Source organism: Moschus berezovskii, chromosome 19 (genome assembly GCF_049115385.1).
Source record: "Moschus berezovskii isolate FMDL1 chromosome 19, NW_MosBer_1.0, whole genome shotgun sequence".
NCBI lineage: Eukaryota > Metazoa > Chordata > Mammalia > Artiodactyla > Moschidae > Moschus > Moschus berezovskii.
Genome location: NC_142478.1, coordinates 5141377 through 5158349, shown reverse-complemented (window position 1 = coordinate 5158349; position 16973 = coordinate 5141377). Strand labels below are relative to the sequence as shown.

Below are 16973 nucleotides of genomic sequence, written 5' to 3'. Positions count from 1 at the left end.
GTGCCCAGGATCCACCAGCGAGCCCAGGAAAAGCATCCCCGCGCCCTTAGAAGCGCCCTTAGAAGCGCCCTTACCGGTATTCCATATCCGCCTCTCCGGTGCATCAGAGACGGGCCCCAGCCTCCTTGTATGTGGGGCCTCGGCGCTCTGCAGCCCACAGACAATCGGGCCCATTATAGTCATCAGGCCGCCGAGTTAAAGGGTGGTCCTTAGAAAAATATAAACAGCTTGTCAGCGCCAGCCAAGGGGGCGGGGCTGCAGCATCAGGGGACAATGGGCGCCAATGACCAGCCTCTCTGGGCTCTGTTGGCTGAGGATATTGTGTTTCATTTTGAAGAAGGGGAGACAGAGAGCCAGGAACGCCGAATAAGAAGGGCCAGCCCCGCAGCATGAAAGGGGTCCGAGTTGAAAAGTTTAATCACTGCCCACAGAAGATCATTTTCAAGGAGGAGTTTGATGCCTCACACAAAATAATGCATATATTTAGAAGTCACAGACGTTCCTGTTGCATTCACCATCTCTGGTCTCCCGGGCTTAATAAATATAGTAGTCACTGGGGTAGAAAGGACTTTTTCAATCAAACAACAAAAGAAAGGAACAAAGTCCAAGGAAGATGCTTTTATGACAATTTTATTTTATTAAATATTATCAGATAAGTGCTTTTACTACATTTACAGAAAAAATGCTTGATTTGATTGTTTTGTCTTCAGAACTCAGAGAAGTGGGCATATTTTATTCCCCAAATATAAATGCCTCACGTTAAAAAAAATGCTCACAATCTGATCATACCTGCACACAGAAAACAGGAGTTAACTCAGTGTATAGGGGAGAAGGCAAAGGCAAAGGCAATGGCTTTTTTCTCCCTTCTGAACTTAACTAAATCCTACTTGTAAAGCTGCTGCTGCTGCTGCTGCTAAGTCACTTCAGTCGTGTCCGACTCTGTGTGACCCCATAGACGGAAGCCCACCAGGCTTAAACTGTCAAAACCCTATGATAATAACCAAGAACCAGAAAATAAACTGTGGATTTTAAAAATAAAATTTCTAAATAATACAATGAAGTAAGAATAAGGTTAAGAGCTACTTGGCTGATTTGTGGTATTGTGTAAATTATAGGCATAAAATCTTTGAGAAAAGCACAGTCATTACAATTGGGAATAGTTCCCTTATTTATAAAGGAAGCACAACAGCTATCAAAATTGACTAGCAGAGAAACAGAAAAATATTGAAATATAAGCATTTCCAAAAATTTTGTATCAGGCTTTTCTGATTTTGATTATAAAAAGAATAATTCAAAGACACTGACCTTTCTGATCTATGGTAGTTTTAAAATATTTATGATTCTGACACTGATGTTTAATTTATATTAAAGTGAGACTCCTTTGGTGCGTGCATGCGTGCTAAATCGCTCAGTCCTGTCTGACTCTTGAGACCCCATGGACTGTAGACTGCCAGGCTCCTCTGTCCATGGGATTCTCCAGGCAAGAATACCGGAATGGATTGCCATTTCTTTTTCCAGGGGGATCTTCCCAACCCAGGGATCCAACCTCTGTCTCCTGCATTGGCAGGCAGATTCCTTACCACTAGCGCCACCTGGGAAGTGAGACTCCTTAAACTAAAGTGAGACTCACTTCAAGTGAGACTCCCCTGGTACCTCATCTAAATAGTGCTTTGAGGCTGCTTCGGGTCCTTCTATTCTTCCACTGATTATAAAGGAGCTTGTTACATCTGTATTTGCATGGTTCTGGATTTTAAAGTTACCTTCTGGAAAAGATCTGCTGCTGCTGCTGCTGCTGCGTCACTTCAGTCATGTCCGACTCTGTGTGACCCCATGGACGGAAGCCCACCAGGCTCCCCCATCCCGGGGATTCTCCAGGCAAGAACACTGGAATGGGTTGCCATTTCCTTCTCCAATGTGTGAAAGTGAAAAGTGAAAGTGAAGTTGCTCAGTCGTATCCGACCCTTAGCGACCCCACGGACTGCAGCCTACCAGGCTCCTCCATCCATGGGATTTTCTAGGCAAGAGTACTGGAGTGGCTTGCCATTGCCTTCTCCGGGAAAAGATCTAGTTTTCCTTAAACACTAATTAAGACCCTGTCATAAAAAAAAAAAGCTTCAAAACACCAAAAGTATGAAAAAAAGGAAAAATAGATAAATTGGACTTCATCAAAATTAAAAACTTCTGTGCATCAATTCTATTGTCAAGAAAGTGAAAAGATAACCCACAGGCGAAATATGTGAACATCATATATCTGATAAGGGTCTAGTATGCAGAATATATAATGAACTCCTATAATTAAACAACAAAAATAGAAATAACTTGATTTAAAAATGAGCACAAATCTTGTATAGAGATTTCTCCAAAAGTGATATACCAATGGCCAACAAGCACGTGGAAGATGCTCAACGTCATTAGTCACTAGGGAGATTCAAATCAAAGTACCACTTCACAACCATTAGGATGGCTATTTTTAAAAAAGCAAAAACAAGTGTTGAGGAGGATAAGGAGAAACTGGAACCTTTGCACACTGCTAGTGGGAATGTAAAATGGCTCAGCTACTGTGGAAAACAGTCCTATAGTTCTTCAAAAAGTCAAACATAAAACTACCATATGACCCGGCAATTCCACTCCAAGAGAACTGAGAACAGGTACTCAAACAAATACATGTATATTCATATTCAAAGCAATACTATTGACAGGTAATCACAAGGCAGAAACATCCTCCACGCCCATGCGTGTGTGCGTGCTGTCACTTCAGCTGTGTCCGACTCTGAAACTGTATGGACTGTCGTCTGCCAGTCTCCTCTGTTGCTAGAATTCTCCAGGCAAGAACAATGGAGTGGGTTGCCATTTCCCTCTCCAAAGGAAACTGTAGAAAGAAAGAAAGTGAAGTGGCTCAGTTGTGTCTGACTCTCTGCAACCACGTGGACTGTAGCCCACCAGGCTCCTCCATCTGTGGAATGCTCCAGGCAAGAGCACTGGAGTGGGGTGCCATTTCCTTCTCTCAGATAGAGACAGTAGCTGTATAACTGCAGATGTATTATATGCCACTAAACTGTTCACTTTAGATGGCTAATTTTATGTTTCATTTTACTATTTATAATTTCTTCTGGGTTCAACAGGAGGCTTCCTTGAAACGTCATCCCATGAGTATACTGAAGTTTTTTTTTTTAAGGATTTATTCAATTTATTCAATCATTATTTGTGCATTGTTCAGCATCTGTTAAGCACCAGATACTGTGGGGCAATGGGTGCCAGGAGACCAATTTGCACCTTCTCTATTAAAGCTGAGAAAGAGGAGGATCATCCAGTAGGGAAAGGAACATGGCAGGCAGGGTGAGAGAAGGAACATTGGGTAAACAGCTGCGACCTGACAGATCATCTCATGCTTGATCTCATTTACTGCTCAGAACCCCCAGGAGTGGAGGTGGTAGGAATGATTATTCCCATATTATGGAGACAGAAACTGAGGATCAGAGTTAACTGCCTTCCTAAAGTCGCCTGCCCACAGGCACTGGAGCAGGTTTTTCCTCTTCTGCCAGCTGCTCCCTGAGCAGAGGTAAGGAGCAGAATCCATTCCCAATGCGGAAGAAAAAATATATGAACGACTTAAATTTACTAAGAAGCATTTTAGACATTAAAAAAAAAGAGTGGCTCTCTTTCTAGTGAAATAAAGACACAAACCAGGGAAAGAAATAAAATTGTCAAAGACTTACTCAGAAAGTTTCATTTTCAGAAAACAACCACATAACTTTAGACACAGGGATTTTCTAAGTAATCTGATCAGTTACCCTTATTTTTCTGATGGGAAATCTGATGCCCTGCAAAATTAAGTGAAGTGCCCAGAGTTATATAGCAAAATAGCAGCAAAACCAGGGCTAGGAGTCAAGTTTCTTAACTCCTAGTCCAGCGTTCCTTCTACTATGCCACATATGCAAAATTAAGAAACCAATCCCAGTTTAACCTTTTACCGAGCAGATCTCAAATTCTCTACCTCTCCATAAATTAACAGACATCATAATTCCTACTCTCTCTAAACTCCAAGTGTAACGACCTACAGCACGTATACAACATTCTCCAAGAGTCTAGTATTTCTTTCTTCATATAATTTGTTAAACACCAATAAAGAAGACAGTAATTCACAAGTTATAATTTGGAAAGGACTATATTCAGATTCAGTTGTTTTTAACACAGGTAAGCCTCTTGGAACAGGAAATGAACTGAGAACAAGGAGAAGCAGTAGGCTCTGTCAGAAAACATAGAAAGAAAAATTTTCCAGGAATTTCATCAAGAAAACACAACCACACAGGACTGAAAACCCTTGAGCACACTGCCCCGTACACCACTGAGGCCTAGTCTTTCCTGACCCTGCATCCCTTGGCACTGGCCTACTGCTGTTATTAAACACAAAATAATTACAGAGGGAGATGTATGTTCTTTCAAAAGAGGGGGAGATGACATCACTACTTTCTAAATTTCAAATCACTCGATTATGCAATTCAGAAAATTGTTATATCCCCTTTGAGAATGCTCATCATCCAATTAAAACTTTACCCTTGATCCAAAACAGCTACCTCTTAGTCATCCACCTCTTGACAATCTGAAGCTTCTATTACGCACAAGCAGAGAGGGCTTCACCCAACCCTCCGAAGAGCCGAAGCCCCGCATCACCGACTTAGTTCAACTTCCCACAGTGCCCTCCTTATCAAGCTCCTGAGGTGCAGACATACAAAGCACTGTACTGAGGCCTACTGATTTTCTTTTTTTTCGATTGCACCACATGGCATGTAACTTCTCCCACCAGGGATGGGGCAGCGGGGTGGGGTGGGGGGGAAGCACAGAGTCTCAATCACTGGATCACCTAGGAAGTCCTGATTTTTTTTTTAAGTGATGCACACAAAATATTCGATTCTCATGTTAGGCCAGCATACAGTTAGTGGAACTGAGTAGTCAAAACAGAGGTCCTTTGAATAAAACATGGATGAATGGTCAGGTCCCTTAAGTCTTCTCAGAAGATTCTGGAAATGATAAACTTCTAAGACTAAATCCTTTACTTTCTTTTTTATGGAAATAAAAAAGGTACAGGTACTAATAACACGGCTTAATAAAGAGGAGAAGCTGAAGGTCTACCCATCACTGACATTGAAGGACTTTGCAGAGAGAAGGAATGAGAGTTAAAATCTTTTCATGACTTGACAAGGCTTTTGATTGTTCTGCTTAGCTGTTCCTCAATGCATTGTTAATTATGGACAAAAATCATTCATTCTTTGGTCTGCCCACAACCTGTTAAAGAGGTAAAAATTCTAAATACATTTCACTAAACTATCATCATCCTCAGATACATTTGTTCTTTGCAGATGAAGCAGTTTATGACCAATATGTGGATATTCCATATTTATTATTGTATATGAATTATTTGTATTTCTCTGAGAAAGACAGAAACTGTAAGGATTAAAGTCAGTTCATATGAAGTTAGGCCATTAAGAGGGCCCTGCTAACCACACATCGACATGAATGAACTTTATTTTTCCTATCATGCTGGTGGATTGTTACAAGCCTCCTATAGTCTTTTGCTCTGTCCCCAAATGCCAAATGGCTCACATTTGCAAAATAATGCATAAAGTTAGACTCCAGTTGTGGAAACGACCAGTAAATCAACTTAAATGGTGAACCAAGCAATGGCCTTGGGTCCATCTGCCGTCACCCGGTCCACTGAGCTAAATCATGGCAACTTTTGACACCACAAAGGTGAAGATCACGAGGGGACTCACTGAAAACCTAGCTCAGAGTTAATCCCAGGGCCCAGAAGGAAAGGTCCTTCTAAGAACAGTGCAGTGTTTTCACCAATAACCCACAGAATGGAAGCAAATGTATCATTAATTTTAAGGAAACTACAAGCTGACCCATCCCTTCGGAAGTGGGGGCAGAGGGTGGTCCAGTGACTAAGATTCTGTGCTCCCAGTGCAGGGTCCTGGGTTCGGTCCCCGTCAGGGCACTAGATCTCATACGCTGCAACTAAAAGATCCTACAGGCCACAGCTAAGAGCTGGTGCAGACAAAACATGTGTTAAAAAATAGGAGCAGAACTTCATAAGGAGGAGCAGTACGTGCACAGCATCTGCTGTGCGCCAGGTGCGGTCACAGGAACATACATATGCATTAACTCATTCAATCCCCCCAGCCAGCGCCAGGCAGCAGGAACTCACAGTCATTTCCCAGACAAGGAGACTGACGGTTAGAGAGGTTAATGAATAACTCTCTAGTACAAGCAGCCAAACGCTAAGAAAATAAAATTCTAACAGGACTAATTCAGAGAAGGAAAAACAAACAGCAGAAATAAGATATGGGTTGGGGGGGAGGGAAGCTCCCTAGCAGTTTGGTGATTAGGACTTGGTGCCCTGGAGCCATAATCCCTGATAGGGAACTAAGATCTCACAAGCTGCACAGCACAGGCCAAAAAGCAAAAAGAAAAACCCACAGAAAGAGAGAAATAAGATATAGGGTTAGAACTAAACTAAGGATAGTAAGGAATAAAAATACCTAGGGGCTCTGCACTCATTTGCTAGGGCTGTTATAACACATTTCTATAAGTGTAAAACAACACAAATTTATTATTTTACAGTTCTGGAAGTCATAAGTCCAAAACCAAGGTGTTGACAGGGTTGGTTTCCTCTGGAGGCTTGGCAAGAATCTGTACCCTGCCTCTCCTCCACCTTGTGGTGGGTGCCAGCAGCTCTTGGCTTACAGCCACGTCACTCCAGTCTCTGCCTCTGTCTTCACACTGCCTTCCCCTGCCATACCTGCCTCTCCTCCTTTGATGCATTTTTAAGACCACTTGTCATTGGATTTAGGGTGGGCCCTAATCCACAGTGATTGCATTTTGATAAAGAATCTTTACCTTAATTGCAGTGACAAAGACCCTTATTAAAAATCAGGTCATATTGAAACATTTGTGTGTATTTATATGCTTGTACATTTACTTGGCTGTGCCAGGCCTTAGCTGTGGCACGCAGGGTCTAGCTCCCTAACCAGGGATGGAGCCTGGGCCCTCTCCATTGGGAGCATGGAGTCTTAGTCACTGGGTCACCAGGGAAGTTCCAACGTCATATTTGAGGTTCCAAGTGAATATATCTCCAGGGCCAGGGAGGGCTCCTCATATCAGAAAGGGATTCGGGGGCAAGTGTCATCAGCCCTCCACAAGGGGAAACACGCTGCGCAAAGATGTTTCTGTGGGCGTGTGTGCATGTGTGCTAAGTACTTCAGTCACGGCTGACTCTTTGCGACCCCACGGACTGTAGCCCACCAGGCTCTTCTGTCCGTGAGATTCTCCGGGCAAGAGTACTGGTGTGAGCTGCCATGCCCTCCTCCAGGGGGTCTCCTCCACACAGGGATCGAACCGTGTCTCTAAAGTCCCCCGCACTGCAGGCAGATGCTTTACCACTGGTGCTGCCCGGGAAGCTCAAAGTTGTTTCTACCACTTAAATCCAAAACTAAAAAACAAAAACAAAAAAACGAAGAAGAAAAGAAATAATTTATTGAATCTTAGGAAAAGCCTTCAGTAAACAACCCGCAGTAACAGATTTATAGGTTTGAACATCCCCAGTTTCTCGTGTCTGTTTTGATAGTTTTGACATAAATGCGCACCTGTGAAACCGTTGCCGCAATCAAGATAGGAAGGTTTCCACTGCTCCAAAATCTTCCGTGTGCCCCTTTATAATCCATCCTCCTGCCCCTTCCTGCACCCCAGCCCCAGCCCCAACTAACCATGGGTCTACTTTCTGTTACTACTGATTTATTTGCTTATCTACTATTTTAATTTCAAGTGCCATCACACAGTCTATACTTTTCTGTTTGGCTTCTGTGTTAGTCCGTTCAGGATGCTGGAACACCATACCACAGACCGGGTGGCTTACAAACAACAGACGTTTACTTCCCTCAGTTCGGGAGGCCGGAAGTCCAAGAGCAGGGAGGCAGCACTGTGGAGCGAGTGCCCTCTTCCTGCTCATAGAGGTCTAGCTGGACCCTTACGGGGAGGAAGCTGGTAGGAAAGTCTGAGGGAACTCTTTTACACCAACACTAACCCACTCTCATGACTCAGTCACCCCGCAAAGTCTCAGCCCTAACATCGTCATCACATTGGGCGTCAGGATTTCAACACGTGAATTGGGTAGGGGAGAGGACAAACATTCAGATCACAGAAGCTTCTCTGGTTCCGCGTTTTCCTGAGGTTCGTCTGGGTTGCTGGGAGCATCAGTCGTTGTTCAGTCGCTCAGTCGTGTGGCACCATGGGCTGCAGCACGCCTGGCTTCCCTGTCCTTCACTGTCTCCCAGAGCTTGCTCAAACTCATGTCCATTGAGTCAGTGATGCCATCTAACCTTATCATCCTCATGTCCATTGAGTCAGTGATGCCATCTAACCTTATCATCCTCTGCCGCCTTCTCCTTTTGCCCTAAATCTTTCCCAGCATCAAAGTATCTTCCAATGATTTGGCTCTTCTCATCAGGTGGCCAAAGTATTGGAGCTTCAGCTTCAGCATCAATCTTTCCAGTGAATATTAGGGTTGATTTCTTTTAGGATTGACTGGTTTGATCTCCTTGCAATCCGAGGGACTCTCAAGACTCTTCACTAGCACAATTTGAAAACATCAATTCTTCAATGCTCAGCATTTTTTGTGGCCCAACTCTCACATCTGTACATGACTACTGGAAAAACCATAGCTTTGACTATAGGGACCTATGTCAGCAAAGTGATGTCTCTGCTTTTTAATATGCTGTCTAGGTTTGTCATAACTTTCCTTCTAAGGACGAAGTGTCTTTTAATTTCATGGCTGTAGTCACCGACTGTAGTGATTTTGGAGCCCAAGAAAATAAAATCTGTCCCTGCTTTCACTTTCCCCTCCTTCTATTTGCCATGAAGTGATCAGACTGGATGCCATGATCTTAGTTTTTGTTTTTAATTTACTTATTTTAATTGGAAGATAATTACGTTACAATATTGTGGTGGTTTTTGCCATACATCGACATGAATCAACCACGGTGTACATGTGTCCCCAATCCTGAACCCCTCTCCCACCTCCCTCCCAACCCCATCCCTCTGCGTTGTCCCAGAGAACCAGTTTTGAGTGCCCTGCTTTATGCATTGAACTTGCACTGGTGATCTACTTTACTTGCGGTAATATACATGTTTCAATGCCATTCTCTCAGTCATCCCACCCTCGCCTTCTCCCACAGAGTCCAGAAGTCTGTTCTTTACCTCTGTGTCTCTTTTGGTGTGCCTTGCATATAGGACCACTGAGATCTTAGTTTCCTTAAATGTTGAGTTGTAAGCCAGATTTTTCACTCTCCTCTTTTACCCTCATCAAGAAGCTCTTTAGTTCCTCTTCATTTTCTGCCATTTGAATGGTATCATCTGCACATCTGAGGTTATTTCTCCCAGCAATCTTGATTCCGGCTTGTGATTCATCCAGCCCAGCGTTTCACGTGATGTACTCCACACAGAAATTAAATAAGCAGGGCGACAACAAGCAGGAATCCCATCACCTCCACTCGGTTTGTTAGTAGTCATGCCTAAGGCCCACTCGACTTCACACTCCAGGATGTCTGGCTGTAGTAAGTGGTCACACTGCTGAGGTTATCTGGGTCATTGAGACTTTTTTGGTATAGTTCTGTGTATTCCTGCCGTCTCTTCTTAATCTCTTCTGCCTCTGTTAGGTATCAATAGTTCACACTTTTTTTTATTGCTGTGTTGTCCTATTATATGAACACAGCACAGTTTGTTTACTCACTTCTTAAAAAGATTTTCGGTCAATGAATTAATCTGACATTGCAAGACTGGAGGAGAGATGAGGGAACATGAAGGGCAATTTCTCAGATCTGGTCTGGGTTTTCTCTTTCTTTCCTCCCTCTCTCTCGCTGCCTAACCTCCAGGTTACTCTCACATGTCCAGGCCCACACTTCTTTCCCCAGCCCTCATTGCTTCAACCATTGCCCAGTGCTGGCCATTTGCTGCTGGATTCCAAATTGGAGTGAAGGGTCTCAGGCGGCAGTTGAAACCTAATTTAGATGCTTCTCATCAGCCTCTCCTGAGGCCTGCCCTTCTCCCCATGTCTACCTGGGTCCCCCATACCCCTGCTCTCACTTGCATAGCCCTCCTTACTTCTATTTTCCTCTTCTGAGTCGCCTATGTCAACTCGCCAATACTTGGATGTGGTCCACTGCCTCTTCTCCAGCATCCATGCTCAATAACCTTGCCCAGAAAGCATCCTATTGCTGGCCCCAGCCCAAATCTGCGCAGTTTGGGACTTCTGCTAGATATATTTCAATTACTTAATTAAGAGAGGCAGCATGGTAGTGTTCAAGAGCACAGAATCTGGAGTAGGCCACTGTGTCTCATCTGTGGTCGGGAGGTACCTGTTTCCTCATTAACAGGTTGGGGACAGTAATAGTCCTACTTAATACGACCATCATGAAGATTAGAGATTTATTTGTAAATAATTTAGAGCAGTGTTTAGCACTTAATAAGTACTGCTGACAAAGGTCCATATAGTCAAAGCTAATTTTTCAAGTAGTCATGTACAAATGTGAGAGTTGGACCATAAAGAAGGCTGAGCACCGAAGAACTGATGCTTTCAAATTGTGCTGGAGAAAAATCTTGAGAGTCCCTTAGACAGGATGGAAATCAAACTGGTCAGTCCTAAAAGAAATCAATCCTGAATATTCATTGGAAGGACTGATGCTGGAGCTGAAATTCCAATACTTTGGCCACCTGATGTGAAGAGTGGACTCATAAGAAAAGACCCTGATGCTGGGTAAGATTGAAGGCAGGAGGAGAAGGGGACAGCAGAGGATGAGATGGTTGGATGGCATCTCCAACTCAATGGACATGAGTTTGGGTAAATTCTGGGAGTTGGTGATGGACAGGGAGGCCTGGCATGCTGTAGTCCGTGGGGTCACTAAGAGTTGGACATGACTGAGCGACTGAACCACAACAAAGCATTATATATGCTTTCCATAAAATGAAGATAAATATTCAAGTGCTCTTTCTCACCACAAATAATTCTATTTGTAGTCACAGATTTATTCATGCAAAGATTATTTATTGAGAGTCTCTCTGTGCCCGGAACTCTTCTAAGAGCTGGGGAGTAAAGCACAAAGTACTTTCTACTAGGAAAGACAGACAACACACAAATTGACAACTAAAAATACAGACCACGTCTGTTAAGTGCTATGAGGAAATATATAGCAGTCTAAGAGGAGGACTTGGAATTCCCGAGGGCGGGTGGAGTGGTCTGGGCTGAACAAGAGAGCTGCAGTTAGGTCAATCGGGAGGGGTCTTGCTGGGAAGGCACTCTCTGAGGGAAGAGGCGAATGTGCTCAGGGAGAGTGCCACGGGCTGTCTGCGAAAAGTGTGTCCTTGGCAGTGGAAATATCAGGGACAGAGGCCCAGAGGCCCTGGCACCTAGTGGTGCAGGGGCCACTGTGGTTTGGCTGACTGTGGAGGTGTACAGTTTGCTGACTTTTCATTTCATATGTTCTATGTGCCGTTGGGACCGCTTGACCTTGATGTTTGAAATTTAAACATGTCTTTTGACATTCTGCACCCCACCCCTGAGTGTTTAGAGAGTGAGACTGTGATGGAATTTAGAGCCTCCACACTTTTCAGCACACAGACACAGAGCTGGGCACGGTGCTATAGGAACGCAGTGAGCCGGCAGCCCGGCACCGTGGCTGCACCACTGCGATGCTGGGACGCCTGGGGAGCAGGGGCGCTAGGAACGATGCTCTTGTTCCCGGGGCCTCACTAGATGACTGACTGCTGAGATCTGGGGTTAGCATCCAAAGAGGAATTTGGAGATAGTTGAGGAGCTTGGCAGAGGGTAGCTAAGATAATAAAAGAATTGGAAAATAAATTCAGAGGGGACACTTTAGGAATTGAGCATGCAATTACTTAGCTGAAAGAAGACATGCTTAAGTGTTCTTATCCATTTCCACTGAGAACAAATTGGAAGAAAATTGGCTTAACTTGCAGCAGGATGACTTTTAGGATATTTGTAAAACCACCACCAAGCAAAAACAAAAAAAAACAAAAACACTGCAGACTGTTGGACTCCCAGTCTCTAAAATTACTGAAAGAGGCTAAGTCGCTTCAGCTGTGTCTGTTTGCGACCCCATGGACTGCAGCATGTCAGGCTACCTGTCCTTCGCCATTTCCCAGAGTTTGCTCAATCTCATGTCCATTGAGGTCAGTGACGCCATCCAACCACCTCATCCTCTGCAACCCTCTTCTCCTTTGCCTTCAATCTTTTCGAGTATCAAGGTCTTTTCTATTGTATATACATTCCCCTTCCTTTCAATACATACTGTAGCTCAGTCCGTAAAGAGTCTGCCTGCAATGCAGAAGACCCGGGTTTGATTCCTAGGTCGGAAGATCCCCTGGAGAAGGGAATGTCAGCCCACTCCAGTATTCTTGCCTGGAGAATCCCATGGATAGAGGAGCCTGGCGGGCTACAGCCCATGGGGTCGCAAGAGTTGGGCATGACTTAGCGACCAAACCACCACCAGGGAACTAAGATCCCACATGCCTTGGGCCAAATAAAGCTGCCTGCTGCAGCTACTGGTTCCACGAACCTGAAGCTAGAGAGAAGTCTGCGTGCTGTAACAGAGATCCTGCGTGCCACAGCTAGTGCCCAACTCAGCCAAGTATAAATAAACAATATTAAAAAGTAAGCACATAAGATGCTCAACACCATTAGCCATCTGGAAGATGGAAATGAAAACTACAATGGGAGATACCACTATATAACCATTAGAATAGCTAAAATTAAAAAGTCTAATATTGACATTACCAAAAGTTGTCAAAGATGTGGAGCTGGAATTCTTATACACTGCTTGTAGGAATAGAAAATAACACAACCACTAAAGAAAAACATGTTGATGCTTTGTTATACACATATGTATCATACAACCCAACTAGTTCCACTCCTGGGTAATCACCCAGAAGAAATAAAATCTTGTCTAATAAAGATTTGTAACAGAATGCTCATAGCCCGTGTCTGGAAAAAAAACCCAGCTGTCCATCCATAAGAGGACATTACGGAAACTAAACTAGAAATTTCCTTGCAATAGAGCACTGTTCAGCAATAAAGAGGGAGAGACTGCTGACACACACAACAGAGACACGTCTCAAAACTGTCACCCTGAGTGAATGAAGCCAGACAAGGGAGCACACACTGTATGACGCCATTTGCGTGAACGTCCATCAGAGCCAGTTACCCTGCAGGGGCAGAAGGGAGAAGACCAGTGCTTACCCGGGGCCGCGGGAGGATGCAGAATGGCAGTCAAGGGGCTCAGGCAACTCTGGGGGATGGCGGTGTGGGGGGTACGCAGGTGTAGACAGGTGGACAAAGAATGCCACCTGCTCCAGGAGTGAACGGAGGATGTGACAGCCATCAAGCCAGCAGCTCCTGCAGCCACCCTCATCCGTGCATCCTGAGGGGTCTGGGATGCAGAAATTAGGGTACTGCCTCGAGACCGCTAAGGCTCAAGAAACGACCTCAACCAAGCCCGATTCTTGCATCTTTCCATATATAGAAAAGCGCTAGGTTCATTAACTTGAGATGTCTCATTTTCTTTAATTAACAGTAAGTTTTTTGATGGTCAGACTACTTGGTTTTTGTTGCAAAAACTAGACATCCCAACCCACTCCAGTATTCTTGCCTGGAGAATCCCATGGACAGAGGAGCCTGGTGGGCTACAATCCACGGGGTCGCAGAAGAGTTGGACACATCTTAGTGACTAAATAACAACAAATAACAAACTGTCAGCTTGGTGTGTAATCTTCCACAATTTTTTAAACTGAGAGGTGCTTAACTGTACAATACCATACACAAACACACACTCCTAAACTTGCCTTTTCATTCTTATTTTGGAGAGCTTTCGATGTTGCCGGGGATACATTCACCTCATTCTTTTTTTTTCTTGCACTGCATTTTATTATATTTTCAGCTGTTACTTGCTTTTAATGTTGAACAGATTAACAGTCTTATGAAATACAGCCGGAGATGTGATTGGGGCCTTATTTTAAAAAGACTTATCTGATTGGTGACATAATTATGTAAACACAAGCACGATTGAATGTGTTTGATCTAGGTTACGGAAAGATGAATAAAATGTTTTAAGATTGGAAATAAAAAAAAACACACCCCAAAACCTAGGCATCCTGGCCCCTCCCTTCCCTCTTCCAAACAGTCTCTCAGAGCTATCTGAGGGGCTGTCTCCCAGACTGAGTTCCTCAGCTGCTGCTGCTGCTGCTAAGTCACTTCAGTCGTGTCCGACTCTGTGTGACCCCCATAGACAGAAGCCCACCAGGCTCCCCCGTCCCTGGGATTTTCCAGGCAAGAACACTGGAGTGGGTTGCCATTTCCTTCTCCAACGTGTGAAAGTGAAAAGTGAAAGTGAAGTTGCTCAGTCGTGTCTGACCCTTAGCGACCCCATGGACTACAGCCTACCAGGCTCCTCCATCCATGGGATTTTCTAGGCAAGAGTACTGGAGTGGTTTGCCATTGCCTTCTCCAGAGGTCCTCAGCTAGTCCACCAAATAAAACATAATCCTCCACTTTTAGGTTGCACTTTTCTTTTTTCAGTTGACATACACTTGTCAAAGCTCAATGATCTACACACCGAAACCAGGTGCAGTTTATTGTAAGTTAGTCCTCTGAACAGAGGCAGTTTCACCTCTTCCAGTATGATGACAACTCTGACTTCTTGCTTTATTAGGGCCTCTCCTTCCCTGGTTCCTTTACGCTTTCATCCTGGAAACCTGAGTGGAGCTATGAGGAAAGACTGAATTTTTTTTTTTCTTCTTCTTCTAGATTTACTTCCTTCTCCCAGTGCTTGTGAGGGTTCTGACCTTCTAGAGTTACCCTAAGGAGGGAGAATTGGGGAAAGGTGGTCACAGTCTTTTGGTACAGATAGAACAGGACACTGGTACCCTAGGGGCCTGGCAGAGGTCTGAAGCCAGCACTCATCTCCTGGAAAGCTTCTGGGGGCCTTGGGGGCTTCTGGGTTGGGAGCCCCGGTTGGAATCCCCATGATGTGGCTGCTGCTGAGTATCAGGGCCGCGTCACTCAGGGTCAGCCCCACGCAGACTCTCCCTTTGTTAAGGCTCGACCACTCCTGCTCTCCCAATCATCCTCTCTGGAGCCAGGGCCTCTTGACATGGCTCCCACGGGCCCTTTGGAGAGTAGGGCTGGCCAACAGCTGGGGGGCAGCAGGGACCCCCATGTCACCATCTCCCTCTCCCTCTGCTCTCACACCAGCCCTTAGGCTCTTAGAGCATTTGGGACGAGCGTCAAATTCAGACAGGTTCCCTCGAATTTCCCCTTGTCATGCATGTGGTGTAAGGTGAGCAGGAAGCACCCCCTCCCTCTGCCATGGGTGGGGGCTGGACAGGGAGGCTCACACACCGATGACCGATCCAAAGAGCCAAAGAAGGCCTCGGGATGGGTGACAGGCTGAGGGCCACGAGACAGGCAAGCCTCACCTTCGTACGTCCATCCCAGAGAGCTTACCTTGCTTTTGCTCCTGAGCGTGGGTAGCATCTACTGATTTTTTCTTGACTTTTGGAGCCTCTGATCTCACTGACACAGAAAGCATTCTGTGTTAGCATTTTAGTTACATCCATAAGATTGGTGACCGTAAATACCTACAAATAAATCCTGATACTTCCATGAAAATACTACAACACTCTGAAATTCAAAAGTATCATCTTTATGACATGGTAATAGATCCTTTAATTAGAGTTATCATCATGTAGAATTTTCTCTTTGTAAACAGCATGTTTTACAAGCATGATTTGAATTTTTAATATTGCAAACTTTTTTTTTTACAGTACAAGAACAGCCTTCACTATAACTTCTTGTGGCAAGGGAATTTTCTTAGAATCAATTGCTTTTTCTGAAAAGTACCAATAAATGTAATACCATCAATTTATTTGGGCAACTCTGACCACTTGTGTATTCTTTAGACCAGCTTCTCCATGTAGGCAAATCTTATTTTCTTATTCTTTCTCTTCTGGTTGTTTCTAAGGGTCTGGAAGAGCAGGCTCCTTTAGGTAGGAAGAGGGATGGGTGGCAGACAGGGAGCAGCTCTAGTTTAGTCAGAATTCAGGGAAGAACGGCCCTGGCTCGGGAGAGCTGTGCTCCTTCTCAGTGCCTTGGCAGCCTGGGGCAGCACTTGAAAAGCCGCCTTCAGCTGCACTGGCGGCATCTTACTTTCTGTGTAACTCTAGAAGATTCTGTTGTGGGCTGTCTCCTGAGCCCTAACAAGAATTCCTTCCACAGTGATAAAGCATGAGAATGAGGCTCTTCCAGTGCCTCTTACAGGTTTTATAAAGAGGATATGGTTCAAGTTTTTATAGATTCGCCTGAGGTTGAAGCACTGTTTCCTTAACCTTTCACATTTCTTCTGCTTCAAAACCATGAAATGGTGAAGATATCACATCCCATCTTTAATCTCCAGTTTGAGTCAGCCTCCCTGCATCACTGAATGTCAGAGCCAAACGTAACCCTAGAGGCCCTTACGTCACAGATAAGGAGACCGTGACCCAGGGAGGCCCAGTGGCCCAGTTCCCACCGCTCAGATCACACTGCAGACTTGCCAGGCTGTCCCCAGGGCTCTTGATACCTGCGCTGGGGGATTCTGCATTGTGGGACCGCCCTGTGCGCAGCAGGACGTTTAGCAGCGTCCCTGGCCTCTCCCTACCTCTTCCCCTCCTCCATGGCAGCAGCCCCAAATGTCTCCAGACACTGCCCGATGCCCCATGGGGGTGCGGGAAGACCCGGCCCTGGCTGAGAACCACTGGTCTAGCAATCCCCTGCCCACGGGGATAAGGGATGCTCAGTTTTAATGACAACAGTCATCATGGGACTTTCATGACAACTGGTGGCTGTCATTGGCTAAGTGGCTTCTTCAGCC

At 44.9% G+C, this 16973-nt stretch overlaps 1 protein-coding gene across 3 annotated transcripts in view; it reads right to left on the bottom strand.

Annotated features, from left to right (window-relative positions):
• TRIM2 (tripartite motif containing 2) overlaps nucleotides 1–16973 on the bottom strand; it is a 185586-nt gene that overhangs the window by 130132 nt on the left and 38481 nt on the right. Inside the window, exon 1 of one of the 3 annotated variants that reach the window (XM_055405291.2) lies at nucleotides 75–2256. The exons of the other annotated variants lie outside the window; for them this stretch is intronic. Within the exon in view, the coding sequence (XP_055261266.2) occupies nucleotides 75–104 (30 nt within the window). The 5' untranslated portion in view covers nucleotides 105–2256. Of the gene's footprint in view, nucleotides 1–74; nucleotides 2257–16973 lie in introns of those variants that run through there. 3 annotated transcript variants of the gene reach the window in all.